This window comes from Petaurus breviceps, unplaced genomic scaffold, assembly GCF_028583685.1.
Source record: "Petaurus breviceps papuanus isolate PSGF00001 unplaced genomic scaffold, PetGlider_PUasm1.0 98, whole genome shotgun sequence".
Lineage (NCBI taxonomy): Eukaryota > Metazoa > Chordata > Mammalia > Diprotodontia > Petauridae > Petaurus > Petaurus breviceps.
Genome location: NW_027187460.1, coordinates 5897471 through 5916334, shown reverse-complemented (window position 1 = coordinate 5916334; position 18864 = coordinate 5897471). Strand labels below are relative to the sequence as shown.

The 18864-nt window shown below is 39.0% G+C and overlaps 1 protein-coding gene across 9 annotated transcripts in view; it reads right to left on the bottom strand.

The window, feature by feature from the left end:
* Nucleotides 1–425: 425 nt before the first annotated feature.
* The window catches only part of PTK2 (protein tyrosine kinase 2), a 439876-nt gene continuing 421437 nt past the window's right edge, over nucleotides 426–18864 (bottom strand). For all 9 annotated transcript variants that reach the window (XM_069081220.1, XM_069081223.1, XM_069081221.1 and 6 more), the window contains 6 exons: nucleotides 18206–18268; nucleotides 12155–12194; nucleotides 11604–11710; nucleotides 5869–6024; nucleotides 4738–4818; nucleotides 426–1721 (listed from right to left, as the gene is read on the bottom strand). In XM_069081220.1, coding sequence (XP_068937321.1) covers nucleotides 1509–1721; nucleotides 4738–4818; nucleotides 5869–6024; nucleotides 11604–11710; nucleotides 12155–12194; nucleotides 18206–18268 — 660 coding nt within the window. In that variant the 3' untranslated portion in view covers nucleotides 426–1508. The remainder of the gene's footprint in view (nucleotides 1722–4737; nucleotides 4819–5868; nucleotides 6025–11603; nucleotides 11711–12154; nucleotides 12195–18205; nucleotides 18269–18864) is intronic.

Sequence of the window (18864 nt, the reverse complement as noted above, 5' to 3'; positions counted from 1 at the left end):
ACAAGGGCTTGACCCTGGTCTTCTTACTCTAAATTCAAGGCTTTCTTCAATATTCCAGGCTATTCAGACCTAGCTCAGTTCCACCTAGGTCAGATCTCCTAATTTTAATCTTAACAATATTCCAAACTCTGCCCCTTCGCCCCCATTAGATTACCATGGAAATTAACTGCTTGGCTAGAACTTTATTCACCTATTTTAAATCAAACTTTCCCCATGACTGAAGGACTATTTTTGATTTTTATGATACATTGAACAAAAAGATAAGCAGTTTCATTTTCTAAGGCTGCTAGATTAAATCCTTCTCTTTAGAGGCAAGATCCTTAAGAATGTACAGAGGAGAAAATGTAACAAGAAACTTCTTAAAAAAAGGAAGATGTATCTGCACTGAGGAGCACAGCCAAAAGAAAAGAAATTACACCGTGGACTTCACTGGTAACACCTTTTTAATAGGTCAAAGTAACTGTACAGTTCATTATATTCTTCCTGAGAATAATTTATTTCCCCCAACAAACTAAAGGGAGTGTATTTTTCATTATTATTTAACAGAAAGGATGGTATAACTCGAAACCAAAAGAAAACACGACCACTCTGTGGGAGTGCTTTCCCTAGAAGGACACACAACGATGGGTTAGTTAACTACAGCGGCTTTTAAAATATTCAACATGGCTTTAATCTTTCTTTATAAATTATATAAAAATGGGGAACAGGGATGGTTACAGAACCTCTTTTCCAAATGCACTTTAAGTGTGCTCTGGTACAAAGCAGCATTTCTGCTTTCATGGAAAATAACATTGCTACAAAAAACTGGCACATTATTCTGGTGAAAAAAGAGAAGAGTTTTTTCAGTTGTGTTCTATAGCTACTTTCCAACCAAATGCTTCACACATCCACATGAAAGGAAAAGGCAGGAAAGATGGAAAGAACTTTAGTTTGTTCTGAAATGACTGAAGTCATCAAAATATAGCTTTGATTTTCTTTCTCTGTAAATTGGGATTAGCATATTGCAACTTAAAGTATTTCAATTTTAAAAAATTCCAGTCTGGATAATATCTGTACTGTAGGCAAAAGAATTCTCAGCCCTTTGGGTTTCCCAGAATTCTCCACTTGACAATACTTTCTGTTTTTCCCTCAATCTGCAGCTTGCACAGTTCAAGCTTTAAAATTTTCATCCCTTGACCCCACTGGGCATGTGCATCCTCTAGAATGGCATGAAAAATGAGACTGTTCTTCAGGAGTCTTATGAGCTTCTTGTGTACAAACTTCATTCTCAAAATGTCATGTTTTTGGATCCCAGACCATTTGAACATCATGATTAAAGAAACAAAAACAAAAACAACAAAAATCTGTGGTTACACTTGAAATGAGCAACAGTCTTCTACCAGCTGTAGCAGGAGTTGGTGGCAACCCAAGGAATACGCAGGATCCATCTTCACTGCTGGTGGAAGGCTGGGTGACATCTTTGTAAGAGCGAGACGGAGACAGCTCTGAAATAGTTTCCCTTGACGAGCTCAGTGTGGTCTGGCCTGCCCCAGCATTTTCAATCTTGCTTGATCAATGACATCTAGTAAGTTTTTGGCATCTACAGCCAGTGCATGAGCAGCCGTTAGCATTTGCTTTTTGTATTCCTGCTGGAGGCTGGTCATGACGTACTGTTGTGCCAGTTTCATCTTGTTGATCAGCTCACCCAAGTCCGAATTCAACAGCTTTTGGGCCATCTCAATCTGGGAGAAAAGAGTCAGGTCAGAATGGTAGAGGGCAAAATGCAATTATCAAATGATTTTTATTTGTATATTGGCTAAAATGAACAGGAGCTTGGGGAGCTTATATGGGGAAAGGACCCACTGTACTTTCTTATCCATAATCTGTATTTCAGTAGACCCATTTAGATGATGTACAAGTGCTTCATAGGGCCCTCCCTTTCTAGTGGTGAGAACCCTATGATTTTTCTTTCTTTCTCCTTTCAAAAAGTGTCTAACTCTTCCCTCCAAATACATCTACCATAGTGCTAATGGAACAAAAACCAATCCTTTCCCCCCAAGTATTCATAAAATAGACTAAAAGCCCAGGCATCTTCTCATGCCACCACAGAAGCCCCTTGACTCTGATAAACCAGATGGAATCCATGAGAAGGAATTATTTGGGAGGTAAGAGAATGCCTTGGTCTCCTTTCATCTCCCCTCTCCTTTCTCACTCCAGCTAGAAGAGGATTTTAGAACTTTGGAAGATTAGAGAATCTGGACTTTGTCATCAGTGTTCTAACAGTATTCCCAGGACAGAGACTAGAGGAACAGAATATTCAAGGCTTTATATGGAGCCCAGCAAAAAAGTTACCCCATACTTAAAGGGAATGCCTTGAGGACCACACCAAAACAATTTCTAGAGCTGTGGATCCCTGTTGCCTCATGTTCTCACTATGCTTGAGCCCATTTCCCTATGAACCCTTTACTTAGGAAGTAAGAGACTTTTTTTTTTGGAGGGGAAAGGGGAAGAAGACGGGGGATGTTTTGTACCAAATATCCTTGTTATAACACCATGGCAAATACCTTTAACAAACAGCTATTAGGTCTGGCTGACTAATATTTGTTGTTCATCATGAAGCACACCAGTAGGGGCTCATGAGCTATACAGCACTAGAAAAACAGCTCTGGTAATAACAGGCCCTTTCAAATTGACTAGAAATAAAGGATAAAAGAAGAGAATGCAAAAAGTATGTCTTTCTCTAAAAGGGCAAGGCTACTTTGTGTGGGAGAGCATGAAGACTTGTCCTGCTTCCTCTCAGGCAAAGAACCAACCTGGGTGAGAATTGACAAAGGACCTTGCCTGAATGGCTTGGTGTGAGGATCCCAATCCTGCATGTTTCATCTCAAACATTGCTCAAGTTTTCTTCAGAGGTAACATTAATTATGATTCCCAAGGCAATGAACTAGAAACAAAAAGTTTTTACTCTCTAATACATGGACACCTAGGGTTTCAAATTCATACCTGAGAATCTTGTGCACAATGACAGCTTTAGAGGACTCTTTGTGGAATAAACAGCAGTAGGAAAGGAAAGGAAGCTGAAGTGCCTTAGAAGGATCACTGTACCCCAAGTGAAAGACAGATCAGTTTAGTGGAAAAGAGCACTGGACTTGGAATCGGGAGAGTTGGGTTCAAATTCTGACTAATATTCACTAGCTGAGTGACTACAGGTAAGTCACTAATACTCAGTCTCAGGCTCCTCATTTATAAAATGAGGCTATATGGAGTTTTGTAAGCAGGGTACTTTGGAAACCTGTAAGTGCCATTTACCAATATTAGTTCTACTGATCTGGGGTGAGATCATGAAGAGTGATGGGAAGGGAACTGATATTGTCAAGGAAGAAAAGTAGTAACAAAAATGGTTTCTCTCTAACTTAGTGTTCAGAGGTCTTCTCCAATTCTGGGATTCTGCTATTCAATGAATTTAGTTCAAGAGACTTTATTAAGGACTAGAATGAGGAAGGCCCTAAGCTTCCTAGCAACTTAGGCAAAGCAGCACACATACTCTCAAGGGCATTTTGTTACTGAGTAGTTGGGGACAACATTCTTTTTCTACCCCCATTGTTGTGATGCTCCTAGAGACTCTAAAGGTTTGGCATCACGGGAGTGTACCTTGCTTATTATGTAGAGATTATACAACCTCAGCCAGTCCAGAAACAGATGGGAAAGCTGGAAATAGGAAATTGGGATAAAAGTTGCCAGCAATTGATGTTGATGGATGGATGGCGAACTAAAGAGAATCGGGCTAGGTGAGCATAGCTGGATAACAATGTATTAGTATAATTGATTATATATCTTTTTTGTTTATGCATGGAAAGTTTCATGGTGAACTTTGAATCACCAGTTTCTCATGGATGCACTCAGCTAAACATAGATATCAGTAACGGCCTTGACTACCAAGCCTGCTTCCTGCGTGCTCAGACTGCTTGTAGCAGACACAGCAATATTTCTTGATACTGATTGCCAAATATTTTTCTTGGGGAAAGATATGGCACACCTGTCCAGAGGGGACTTTGCACCCTCCCAGATCTGAGCAAGTCAACAAGCCTGGACTCGGACATAGCTCAACGAGTCCTTGAATTCGGAGCAAGTCACAAGTCTCTGGATTCAGACACAAGCTCAAGAATCCGTCAGACTTGGCCCCCCACATAAAGTACTGTGCATTGTAATGTTTTTGTTGTGATTCTCTGAGACTTATCAACGCAAAAGATACAGACTCCTCTCAAATCATTTCTGTCATCCTCTTCTAGTCTTTTGTTACATATTCACTCTTTATTAAAGAATTCTGGTATTTTAGTATGCTCAAGTGACTAACAGCAAAATCACAACAGGCAAAATCAATGAAAATCACAAGAGCAGCTCGTTTACATGGTACTCGAGGTTTGCAAAGTGCTTTAATTATATTATTTCTTTGATTTTTACAATTGTCAGCGCTATAGCTAATGCCATTCCCATTTTACAGATGTGGATGATGAGGTACAGAGGGAATAACAGACTTGTCCAGGATCACGTGGCCAGGAAGTGTCAGGGTGAGAGGTGAATTCAGGCACTCCTTGTACCAAGTCCAGAACTCTCTTTCAGCTCCCTGCAAGGCAACTCTCTAGGGGGGAGAGTGAATTTGGGGTCAATCATATTACATGAAGCCAGGCTCCTGAGTAGAGGTGAGCAGCACCACTAACAAGGGCCCTAGGAGAAGGCACGTGTCAGACTTTGCCTTACCTCTCTGTGAGTGCTTGCTGGGAGCATAGGAATGGTCTCATCCACTGTTGCTAGCAATGTTCTTAGGGCCAAGCCAACTTCCTAATAGAGAACAATCAGAGCAAGCACTGAAATAAGAGCATTCAAGGGAACATAACAACACAAAGATTTGTTTCTGTTTTTTCTCAGTTAATTGTATTTCATTCCATTTGAGGAACTTCCTTCTCTTTATCACCATTCTGTAAGTAACAAGAGATGAAGGTGAGAGGCCATTGTCTTTATTTTACAGATAAGGAAACTGAAACCCAGAGGAATCGAGTCCAGTAGCTCTACTTCTTTCACTAATTCAGGACACATGCGGTGTTGGAAACCCGGCCAAGTCTTCTCACCCCACGTCTTGTGCTTTTAATTCAAGCAGACAATGCTATCCACCCACTTCTAACAAACAACTCAAAACACACATTTTCATACCTATCTCATTTAAAAAATAGTTCATTTTTAAGTTAGAAGTGTCTAAGTAAAGGAAATAAAGTTATTCTACATATAATCATGTTTACTAGTTCATAATCTTAGATATTAAATATTTTAAAAATTGTTTTAACTTTAATAAAATAATATCTTGTTTTGCTTATGTCCCTTTCTATTTTTCTTTCTGTGATATTTTAATTTTCATCCTTTCTCATGACCCCAGAACAAACTAAAGTCTGTGGGAAAGTATTATTATTCCCATTTGACAGAGTGACTGAAGGTCAACAACACAGGGCATTGTGAAATTAGCTAGAGACTCAGATTAACCAAGTCTTCGAACTGGAGGAATGTTTCTTTAAAATGTTTTTTGTTGTGCTAAGGAAGAAAACTGTCTGACAGATGAAGTCTTGCAGAAATGTGGAAAGGATACCATGGCACAGTGCTGAATAACTGTGCCTACCATACATCTTTCTATTTTTTTACTCAATACAAGTTTTTCTGTTAATCTGAAAGCAGAACTGCCAGAGCCTCAGCTTGAGCCTTCTGTAGAAAAAAAGTCCCCAAACCATCTATCGACAAATGTATCACCAGGTCGTTTTCTGTTGATTATCAGAACACGTTATAAATATACATATTTATAAAAGATGTGCAGATATGTAGATAATGTCACTTTTTTTTTTTTACCTTTACCATAGGAACATATTCCTCTGGGGGTGCAGGTTGGATCTTGCTGGACATTTCTATGACAGCTTTCACCAGGCCAGTTACATTCTCATAGACCTTGTCATTGGAGCGGTCCAGATTGGCAGTAGGAGGGGGGCTGATTTCCTGGGGCTGCAGCTGAGGAGGGAAGGTGGTTATTTCTCATTTCTCCAGCAGAGGGGGGTCACATCACTTTTATTAAATCAAGATAGGCTTTCAACAGAGCTCAAAGCAGGTAAGAACACAAGCAAGTTTTATTTAGTGCATTAGACATTTGGTTTGAAGATGACACAGTTGATCTAAATCATAAACAACGGAGTTCATATTTTCTTACTTTGAGCTCAGTTAATGAAAGAAATGACAATCACATAAACTATAAAAAACTCCAGTGTCATTCAGAGAGGTGATCTAGTATGCTCAACAAAACGATCCATTTGAAAAGAATTGGCACACTTTACTCCTCTGTCAAGAGACACCAGATTACAGACAAGCTCTATTTATTGGGCTGGCAGACTCTCTACTCCTAGATTCTTTCTCAGTGGACCTCTGCTTAAGTGGCAGTCCCACAGATGAGCCCCTAAATGTAAGGGGCAGGGGAATGTAAGGAATTTGATATAGGGAAGGGGGGGGCACATTAAAAGATGATATGCAGGGATGGCTAGGTGGCACAGTGAATAGAGCACCGGCCCTGGAGTCAGGAGGACCTGAGTTCAAATCCGGCCTCAGACACTTAACACAAAAAACTAGCTGTATGACCTTGGGCAAGTCACTTAACCCCAACTGACCTAACTTGCCCCCTCCAAAAAGAAAAAGATGATATCCAGAAGTTTTCTTTAAATAGGTGATTGTTTATTTCATAAAATGCAGAACGTTAGTGCTGGAAGCAGAAATCACCTAGTTTAATCTCCTAATCTTATAGATAAGGAAACAAGCCCAAAGAATGGAACTGATATGTCCAAGGTCAAATATAGCCAGCCAGGACCTGAACTCAGGTTTCTTGACTTCAAATTTAGTGTTATGTCTCCAGACAGATTTGAAATGATCACAATTTATCAATAACAACAAAATGCTAGAAATAACTAGTGGAAAAGAACATAGGTTTTGGAGTTAGAACACCTGGGCATGAACCCCAGCTCTGCTATTTTCTAGTGTGTGATTTTTGGCAAAACCCTTCCCCTTTCTCTGGGCCTCAGTTTATTCCTTTGTAAAATGGGGGGAAGGAGTGTACTAGAGTTTAGTGCTTCTTACACTGTGGGTCATGACCCATGTGGGGTCAACACAGAGTAGTAGGGAGAGACTTTAAAGACTATTCCAACCCTATCACTTTACAGATAAGGAGACCGAGGCCCTGCGCACTAAAAGGGCTGTGATTCAATCACAGCAGTGTGGCTGGGATTCAAACCCAGGTCTCTTGACTCCTGACCTAGAGTTTTCTCCAGGACATCATGCAAGGTTCCTTAAATCTTGAAATGTAATGCAATGATCCCATACATGAGTACTGTAATTTAACAAAACGAATTAACACGTCTCCTTCTGTAAATCTCCAAAAGTAATTAATTTTAATTGACAAGATTTTTAATCAACCACAAACAGGATAATTAAATATTAAATACCACCACCCAAGAATTACATATTGGTCTAAACTGCTTCTAATTGTAACCCTGAATTGTAAGTGAATGTCTCTGATTATTTGGATGAGTCATGCCAACAGAGCATTAATTCTGCTCTTGTTTTAGGTGGGGTTACTATGAAATAAAAAAGGACAAGAGGAGTTCACTTATTGCAAAAACGTCCATTTCATTTCTGGGAAAATACAAACATTGATTTTGACTGTGCTATAAGTGAAAGACTGCAAACTTAAAATGTGTTTCCATGATCAAGGAAAAGAAATGTAACATTATTTCTTCCTATAATGGGTTATAGAATTGCATGCAAAGGGGACCTGGATATGACAGAACAGCAGACATACGGATACATAATGTGCTTACCCTCCATGGCTATTGTTGAACGGAAGGTGAGGAAAAGTTAAAGGAGTTTACAGACGAAGGGGAAAAAAGAAAAAAAATATTAATAAACGTAGCAGAAAACAACCCCACAACAAAACATGTGCAGGACAAAAAAGGAGCTAGTTAAAAAAGCCTGCAACACAGATGCATTTCCTGATTCCCCTGCCATATTAGATGCTGTTCTGTTGGTTATGGAAGCATGGTGCCTGTGAAATCTGTTCCAGTACATCAGCAGATTAAGTCAAAGAGGTTTGCCATGCATCCCATGCTCACTTGGTACGAAATAAACAGGGAAAAAACATGCAAAGCTGGAGAGCAACAAATCAATCTGGCAAAAAGAAAAGGTGAACAGAGTTAGGCATCTTTTCAAAGTGGGAAGCAGTGTGCAAGTCAACACTGATGAAACCAATCCAATGCCTAAAACATTCAGAAGAAATTCTTAACTCCTGTATGAGTTTACAAAAACCTCTTTAAAGCCAATATAGTCACTCATTTATTCACCTGATCAACATTAAGTCCCCCACTACAAGTAGTGCACTATTCTAAGCACTTATGGAGACAGAAGGACTGATAAGAAATGGTTTCTGGTTTCATAAAAGCAACCAACTATATTCCTGGATTCAAGTCTCCTGGTTGAGGACATTTAAACAGAATGGGAACTTCTTCTGGAGTGATTTCAGTGACTGAGGTCTACAACTCTTTAAAAAGAAAAGGAAGTTGCCAATACTCCCAACAGAATTAATTTTTTTCTTTATTATTTATATAATGAAATACCAGGACTATATTGCTATACCTAAAAAGACATGGGTAAATTAATGTCAAAAGATTCCTTCCCCTTCCCCCTGGTGAATTTTTCAGTGTATGAATTTCAGAGATCCCTAGGTTAAAGGCATTCAAATTTCATTCATGCAAAGAAGGAGACACAAATTTCTACCAGTCCAATTTCTAAGTGTGGCTTTCATCTAGTTATCATAAGCTGTGCACTGTGGATCACAGAGTGCGATTTTTGTTTTTAGCTTGTAGTAGTGTTTGCCCATATAAAAATTGTATTAACATCTAGTTTAATTCGTGCAGTTTCCTGATCAGGGTCTTTACAGGAAAACAGATAACTACTAGGAAAAAGGACTAGTCAAATGCACAAGAATGTGCATTCAGAGAGAATGAAGGTGCTGTTTGCATGAACTTGAAGCTATAATTCCTTTTGGGACTGACCAGTAAGTGACTCAAGCAAAAGCTGGCCACCAAGTGGCAATAGTTTTGCCATGGTGATCTGTAAGTAGCAGGAATGTCCTTGAATGGCTGCTGGGGGAGGGATGTGTGTTTGCATGAAATCTGGAAATATTCCTGACATGAAGTCCTACTTCACTAGTGACAAGGAAATTCTGGAAAACAAAGTTGCAGGCTTCAACATCGATTATTGGATCTTGTACTTTCTGAGACTTGGCAACTTGGAAAATCCCTGGAAACATTTTACTTTGAACCACTATGCTGTGCACACATGGCCATCTTCATTTGTGCTGATGTTGTGAGATACAAATAATTCCTGAATCAAAGAATAAAGTCTTCAAAGAAGAAACCAGAGAGATTTAGGGCTAAATGCTTTTTGAGTGAATGTACATAAAATGGGGTCCTGAGACAGATGATGATTGAATATTTGTGAAAATGTTTCAAAATGGTTCATTATTCAAACACGGATACCTCCTATGTTTTAAACAATCAACTTATTTTCTAATAAGGTTTATTCTATTAACTTAGAAAATTATGTATCATGACCTCCTCTGATGTCTCATCATAGAACAGAGGGAAAAGGCTATGCTGTTAGACTTAAAAGCAAGTTTTACCAAGTGTGAAATCCTCAAATATGAGCCTCGTGATGGATCAGTGTGTCTGTCTTGGGAGAACTTTAGTTAAGTCAGCTGGTGACTAGTGGATGAATTTTTGGGCCAACCCAATTACTTAGGAAATGTACAGGAATTGTAATCAATGCCAGTAGAAAGAGAACTTAATTAAACAGATAGAACTTTGGACATTTCAGAGTAACCATATGGTCTTTTTCACAAATCATGTTTGTGCTGTGACTTTTGAGGCCAAAGAATCATAGCTGTGGATTTCCTTCAAAAGTCTTTTTTTCTCTTTAAGTGTGGGATCACTGAAGAGGCAGCATGGTGGCCCAGTGACAGAGCACCAGGCCTGAGTCAGGAAGACTTGAGTTCAAATTCAGCCTCAGACATTTAGTAGGAGTCACTCAATGATGTCTGCCTCAGCTTCCTCATCTATGGTATGAGCTGGAGAAGGATATGGCAAAACCGTTCGAGAATCTTTGCCAAGAAAACCCCAAATGGGTCCTCTTGAGTCAGACACAACTAAAACGACTCAGTAACAACAAAAGAGCTCACTGAAATGGATCATTGTGGCTTGTTACAATGATCCGCAAAAACATTTCGTTACTTTCATTTTTTTGTTGACCCTTTTATTTTAAAGAGATTATAGTTGCACAGATGATAGAAATATCATTCCAGAACTCTGGTTAAAGCTACAAAAGTCCAGGACTGTCTGTGCTAGTTAACGACATTAGAAACTCAGTTTTAAGCTACAAATACTCCTCGGAACTCTGATGTACAATTTAAAATGAATGTGTGCATGTATGACTTCCAAATAAAGGATCCCATATGAATCATATTTGCTTGATACCTGGGGAGAGGCCATATTTAGGTCATATTTCTTTATTTTAATGAGTAGAACTCTGATTTGAAACAGAAAAATAATTAGTTTCTCTTTAAATCACATTGAGATCCAAAGAGTCAGTAAGCCTAGAGAATATTCTCATTTGTCTCAGGCATGTTAGTTTGCTCTTCAAGACTAGAAGAAGTTGGCTCTGCATTTCAATGAATAAACAAAGTGACTCACTGGGAAAGGAGAGAGATGTTTTCAGAGAAATCACAATGCATCAATCATATTAAACTATAAAACACATAAGGCTTAAAAATATTTACCACCCATTGGGCAAATGCTTAATTAAAGTGTTTTCTCACAAAACTGAAATCATTCCTTTTGGCACTGACTTGAGGAATGAATGTCCCAGTTACTACACTGGCTTTTATTATGCCCATGACCGGCATTTAAGGCCCTTCACGATATGCTACCACTTCACTTTTTCAGTCTTCTCTCATATTAACTCCCCATGTTCAAGCTAATCTGAACTACTCTCTGCTCCCCAAACACATCTTGCATTTTTTATGTATCCCTACTTTTGCTCATGCTGTTTCCTAGGCTTGGGACAGCCTTCCTCACCCTTACCCCCACCCTCACTCCTGTTCTTTGTCTATGGAATTTCAATCCATCTTTAGAAACACTAATTAAAATGCTACTTCCTTCTGGAAGTTTTACTTGATCTATTCCCTCCCTCCCACTAGAAGTAATGAACTGCCTGTCCAGATCTGACATGGGTACTTTATTTTGGAAATCTCTATTACGCTTATCATATAATACTGTGTTTCACAGCTATCTGTACTGACATTTTCTCTCCCTACCGTATTGTGAGCTTAAGAATAGACTGGGTTTCAGCTGAACTTTCTGCCTTCCCGTAGTGTGCTCTGCACATAGATGATGACTTAATGAATGTCTGATTATGGTATCATCTACATGGTATGAACAAGAAACTCCACCCTACAGTGTGCACTGTATGTCCCACAAAGATTTGGAGGGACTTACCTTCACTCCCTCATTGTAACTCTCCACAGGGCTGTTGAGGCTGGCGAGGCTTCCCAGATGGCTGGGTGCTCCTGGGCGAGGTGGTTTCTTTGGTGGAGCTGCATGATCTAGTTAGATGGAATGATTTATGATTAAAGGTTTATAAAAATTCCATAGGATGAGAGAGCAAGGATGGTTGTGAGAGGCACCATTGGAGGAGGTCCTCATATTGAAGAGATCACAAATCCATAGGAGTATATCTAAACAAAAGCCAATACTAACAACACACTGAAACTGATCTTGAAGATGAAAATCTATCGAGGTGTATGCAGCAGACACTGATTTACATTGTTTGATAACCAAGATTTTTTAAAGGTCCTCAGCATACTGAGGAGGAGAATCTGTTATGAACCATCATATCTGCTAAGGAACCTATAGAAAAGGGATGAAAGCAGCACTAAAACCTTTAAAGCAATCTATCAGATTTCCTGTACATTTTCTAGAAACCTTGTGTGATAAGGTTAATTACATTTCCCAAGATTATAAAAAATTTAAAGTGTATCTGATCTCACCTGGCTTACCCACAGGTTGATAAATGTGCTGGTTTCCAGTCTGTCAAAAAAAAAAAAAAAGGTTCAGTGTACTTGTTTACAAAGTCTAAGTCCATGTAAATCGCAAAATGTCTAGAATTTGGAAGGGGGAATTGATCAGAGGATTATAGATATTTAGAGCTGAAAGGGAACTTGATGATAGAATGAAAGTAAAGCCTAGGGAGATTAAATGACTTACCTAGGATCACACAGCTAGTCTGTGGTGATATTTGAATTTGGATTTTCCTGATTACAAGTCTTACAGTTAATAAGATGACAATGCAGGACATTTTGTTGGGAAGCATCTCAGGAACAACTCCTCAAGGATGCCAGTTATGTGCCTTGCTTAGAGGACACAGGGAGTGTCTAGTATTGGCTGACTAGAACGCAGGAGAATGGACTATTACTGGAGAAGCTGCCTGCTTCTGTAGGCTATAAAAGTAATGCAAGAGACCAGCTTTTTCCTCTTTTTCTCTTCAGGACTATTCTCTTTTTCCTTTGGGCCTTTCTTCCAGAGTACAGCAAGGTAGGGGCAGGGGATTTGCATCTCCTTCTGCCTCTATCCACCAGAATCCATCATGGCTGAGTTGCATGTGCTGATTAATAGCCTGAGCAAAGATCAGAGGTGTTCCTGAGAACCAGAGCTACTACCAAAAAAAGCCCATGCCCAACAGGTTGACTGGTAAAATTCAACAAAATGATCCAGAGCTTCCCTAATCTTTAGCTATATGATTTCCCTCACATCCTTAAAAAAAATTAATCTAATTTACTTTTAAAACTTCAAATATTCCTTGTACATGACTTTTATTTATCATTTCATCAAATGATACTAGGCACTTATTTGTACTGAGGTCTAGTTTTATCCTGACTCACTTTCAGAGTAGGCAGCAAGCACAAGAAAACCAATGTCCAAACAACATAGGACCTTTATTCTATGGTAGGGCAGTCCTCTTTAAATGTGCCCTATTGAAGGGGGCACCTACACCCTAGGGTTGTTGTAAGGATTAAATGAGATCATATTTGTAAAGCATTTAGCACACCATCTACCCCACAGTAGGAACCTACCTTTCCCTCCTTTTCTCCCTTCCAATTGCTAACATGTTTACTAGTGAGCTTTACAGCTTTTTGAACAAAAGGAAAAATGCCTTCCTAAAAATACAGGGAAGTTTCACACAGATATAGAGGTGTGAGCAATAGCTGAGTTAATTCATTCCTCTGAAAACAAAATTTAAATACATCTAATTCAAGACTGTTACTATATACATCACAGATCGCTTAAAGCTTTAGGAATAGCAATTCTGATTAGTGAAGATTCTGATAGTAAACTATTTCATCCCCTTACAATTTCTCCACTGGTTTAGGACTGATTATTAAAACATTTTGTTGTAATATGTTGGGCACCTCCTTTAACCTCCTATATTAAGAATAAAAACACAACTGAAATCTTATGAAACAGACTTAAAAATTCAGAGATAGCATCTCACAGGTGAACCACTATTTAAAATTAGCTAAAGACAATTGGTAAAACATGTCTGTAATGAGTTCATAAGGTATATTCTTTTTTTTTTGCCTTTTGGAGGGCAATTGGGGTTAAGTAACTTGCTACACGGCTAGTTGTGTGTGTGTGTGTGTGTTTTAAGTGTCTGAGGCCGGAACCAAACTCAGGTCCTCCCGACTCCAGGGCCGGCGCTTTACTCACTGCACCACCTAGCTGCCCCATAAGGTATATTTTTTAAAACGTCCATGTTGTTTTTCTTGGACCTCAGTATCTTTACTGTGTTTCTTATTATATAGGCTATATAAGTGGGTTTAAGTTGGTCCCTTTGACCTAAAACCTTTTTTTTTTTCCATGTTGGTTGTAAGCAGAGACAATTCAGTTGACACTATTTTTCTGTCATACTCTGCAATGGAATTACTGGCCATTATCTACTCTTGGCTTGTAGATCATGCCAGCTGGATTTGGAATCTGAGGATCTAGGTTTGATCACTAACTATCTGTGTGACCTTGCCCAACCAATCAGTCAATGAGCGTTTATCAAGTGTTTACTATGTGCCAAGCATTGTACCAGGGATTAGAGATACAAGTACAGTTCCTACTCCCAAGGACCTTAGTTCTAATATAGAGGCAACATGGTGCTAAGTCATTTAACCTCTATGGGCCTGAGTTTCATCTGGAAATGAGGAGGTTAGACATCTGAGATTCCTTCCAGTTCTTAAATCTATAATCCTATGACCTTCTAGCTAAGTTAAGTGGCAGAGTGAATAGTGTGTTGGACTTGGAATTCACTTATGAGCTCTGTGTCCCCAGGCAATTTTTAAAAATATCTCTCAGCTTCAGTTTCCTTATATATAAAATGCAGATAATAACAGTATCTACCCTCAATGGTTGTTCTGAGGATTAAATGAAATAATATGTGAAGTACCTTAAAAAATCTTAAAGTGCTATATAAATGTTAGTTATTATTACTGCTGTGCAAAAGGAATTAAAAGTACCTAAATGTCTATTAAAAACACTGTGCCACACACAGAGACAGAAAAACTGATACACCCTAATTTGAGTAGATTGTCTCTTTCTGTTATCAGGAGATGTTTCATAAGGAATTCATAAGCAATTCTAATTAACAACCCTTCAGAGTTGGCAGGGCAAATACTGCTTTACCTATTTTATAAGTGAGCTATGTGGCTATGGGCCAGTCATTGAATCTAAGACTATAAATTATAGCTGAGTTACCCAACTGGTAACTCAGCTCTTCCTCTCTCTCTTCTGCAATGGAAGGTAAAATTTGATGGCCAGAAACTGCCTCCTTCCCTCTCTTCCTCCCTCCTTTCTTTCTTCCTTGCTTCTTTCCTACCTACCTTAAACCCAGTTCACTGTGAAGCTCATAGATTGGACCACAATACATCCCGGCCCAAGCTCCACTTAACGGCTGTAACAGCCCACCTGGCTTACAGTAAACATCAATGGTAACTGTTTCTCTTTGCAACTGCAACCCCCAGGGTCTTCCCTTCCCAGCTTGCCTTTTTTTCTTTTTTCTAATTAAAGGGTCCATCCCTTGACTCACTTCTTAAAGAGGCCTATTCACTGAATGGGGGTTATCTCACTCTGAGTACCTGAAAAGGCCTTAGCCTAAAAGGGCCAGGGTCTCCCACTGCATCTTGGGCCATCTCCAGTCATCCTGATGAATATCTTGGCCACTGGACCCAGATGACTCTGGAGGAGAAAGTGAGGCTGGTGACCTTGCACAGCCCTCCCTCACCCAAATCAAAGTCAACTCCAAGTCATGTCATCATTTCCTTTATGCCATGGTCCTCTTTGAAAACAAAGGACAAATACATAAATTATAGCCACCAACAAGTTTAAAAAGATTTATAGATAAGAAAACTGAGGCTCAGAGAGGTAAATGACCACAAAGCCAGGAAGATACAGGATTCAAACACATTTCTTGACTCCAAATTCAGCGTTTTCCCCCATCCATGCTATCCCCACAACCTAGTGATTATTTAGCTGATAACTTCATTGTAGATCATTAGCTGATGATCCACAATGTCAGTGAGGGCCATTTATAGTAATAAAAATAGCAATAACTAATATTCTATTTAGCTGTTCAATAATATGAAGTTCAATGACTGAATATACAGATCTGTGAAATCATTTGCATGGAGATAACTGAATCCATGGAAGATGATGAGGTTAGCAATAGAGGCAGTTGTAGCACCAATGCAATATTCACAATGCCAATGGTGACTGTGAATATAGTGGCATAGTGCTCAACTGCAAATTATAACAGACTCTCCATATATAAGACAGAAGCAAAACATTTATTCAGACACCAGAAAACCAAATTCTAACACCAGGAAACTAAATCCATCATAGCAATATAGAAGTTAATAAGCCATGACAGTACAGATAGCCACATTATCCTTTAGCCTTCCCACAAACCAACACAAGCCTAGCTGTCATAGTAGGTGGCAAACAGCCAATATTTACTCACAAGCCTGTCTCCCATGGGTGAGTCCTCTCTTCCCTCCCTCCCTAACTGCTCTGACTCCCAGTTTCCTGTGGGCTCTGCTCCACCCTTCAGAAAACTCCTCCCACCATAGGCTCCATATGATTACATTCAGCCTATTAAGGGGCAGGGAAGGTCTTCAAATTCCCTTAGGATTATTAAGGGGTAGGGAAGATCTTCAAATTCCCATTACCATTACAGCAGTACAGAGCAGAGATGTCAAATGTGCAGAGCACTCATGTGTATGGCCGAGTCAGATTAAAATGTGATTGGGAAAGATTTCATAAAAGAACTAGAAATACAACAAAACATAGATAATGTGGTTATGTGGCATTCTAAGTCAATACACGGCCTGCAGAGATCTTTACGTTTGGTTTAATGCTTCCTGTTTCTGTTTGTTCGACACCATTAGTGTCAAGCAAAGAGAAAAGGGCCCAGGTATGTTAGGGTCCACACGCAATATGTGAGCAGGATACAGATGATCTAACAGGGAAGACTAAGAAGAAGTCGTCAAACATGGAGGAGGAAAACCAAGCCAATTCCAAAACAGACCTCCGCTTTTCCCTCAAAACCTAAGCTCTTCCCAATTTCTTCTCACTGCCGAGGGTACTATCATTCTCTCAGCCACTCAGGCTTGGTGCCACCCTTGAATCCTCATTCACATTCACCTCATGGATTAAGTCCTACTGACCATTTTTACTGTTTCTACCTTCATAATATCGTGTGTGTGTCTGTACAGTTGTTTGTATGTTGTGTCCTCTATTACAATAGAAGCTCCTTGAGGGCAAGTACAATGTTTCTGTTTTTCTTTATGTTCCCAGCACTTGGCACAATGTAAGCATTTAACAAATACTTCTTGACTGATCTCAAATGAGTGCAACAAAATTAAGAAATTGCCTTCAGAAACACACAGAGATGGGGGTGTGTGTGCTGTGGGAAAGTGAAGCCATAGAAAAAAAGCATTAAGAAATAATATGTCCTATTAAAAGTGCTCAGTGGTAAATAACAGGCCTTTTAGGGCAATCTTCTGTTTTTGTTTGCTCTGCTACAGTCAAAATGGAGCAGTTTTAGAAAAATGCAGGCTAGACTAAAGTTGCTCAGTTATAATTCAAAGTGTAGTCTATAAATACATATACACAGAGGCATGCATTTGTGTGTACGTATGCGTATGTGTAAACTGATTTATTTTGATTCAGATATCTTCTCTGGATCCTATCTCTAAAGCAATGAACAGAATAGAGAAAGGTAAAATAAATTTCTTATTAGAAAGGACACCTGTGTACATTTGATTACGTATCTGTTTAGAAATGAACATTCTTTCATTGCTATAAAAATCTGTATTTATACCAGATGAGAAATATATTTGAAATTACCTCAATCCCTTTCTCATAAGGAGAATTTTTGGTATCTCTTAGAAAAGTGCCCAGAAGGAAAAATGCTATGAGAACAAATTTTTTTTTTTGCTTTTTGGAGGGGGGAGGGCAGGGCAATTGGGGTTAAGTGACTTGCTCAAGGTTACATGGCTAGTTTTTGTGTTAAGTGTCTGAGGCCGAATTTGAACTCAGGTCCTCCTGACTCCAGGGCCAGTGCTTTATTCACTGCGCCACCTAGCCGCCACAACAAGTTTTATTTCTGATGATGTTTCTACACAAAGTCAAGATGCTAGAGGCTCTTATGATGTTAGAGTAATAGGAAATTTGAATATATGCCATACAACTTTCTATACAAAATCAGTAACCACATGCGCAGTGTATATATTCTGTTAAGACACAAAAAATCTGTTTATTGTTTGTTAAAAGGTTCCTCGTACTAATATGTTGCCAACTGCATTTCTTGAGTTTTATATGAAAAATTTGAACTTTCAATTATTTTGGCTACAGAAGGAATTTTCATTCCATAGCATTTCAGTTCTTGGCCTCACATTACAAAATCCCAACAATTTAAAAAATTTTATGTGGCAAACTTCGATACATCCCAAATTAGAAATTTAAAAAACAGATCAAAAACTTTTCTTGTATTTGCTTACCGGACCCTGAAGACTTCCATCCTCTCGGTCAATGCTGCCTCGAGAGAGCCTCACATCAGGTTTCTAGAAGAAGAGAAAACCCCCATAATTTCAGTTTCTGCTTTACAAACCAATATGCAAAACTGAAATAAATACCTGTGTATTAAATGCCTCCCAGACTCAGGAAAATAAATCTGTGAACTAAGTCAGCTCAACTTGCCCAGTTTTAGAAATATACAGCAACATAAACATTGCAAAGTGCCCTTATCACTGTCTGCACAGGCATGCTTACACAAATGCTGACTACATCATTGCCCCAATGTAACAACTGGGAAAATCATCATTTTATTTCACTTTGTGGCAGCCAAGCATTTTCACAGGGGATGTGTTTTCTTTTTAACAAGAGAAAAATTTTGAGCTTAAGATTAGAAATATGGCACATTCATTGCTGTTCCTAGCTAGGAATAAGCTTATGTGAATTTAGCTGTTTTGCTAAAGTGGCAAATGGGGCCAATTTTATTGAAAATGACATCCAGGATCCAGAAAACTCATAAAAAAGCTGGATGTTCCTCTAGGTTCTAAGAGTAAACAAGCTTTACTGTTACTAGAATGAACAAGCTAGTTCACATGACATTTTAGGGAGAGAGCACAAGGCTGACTGAAAACACAAAACCAAATAT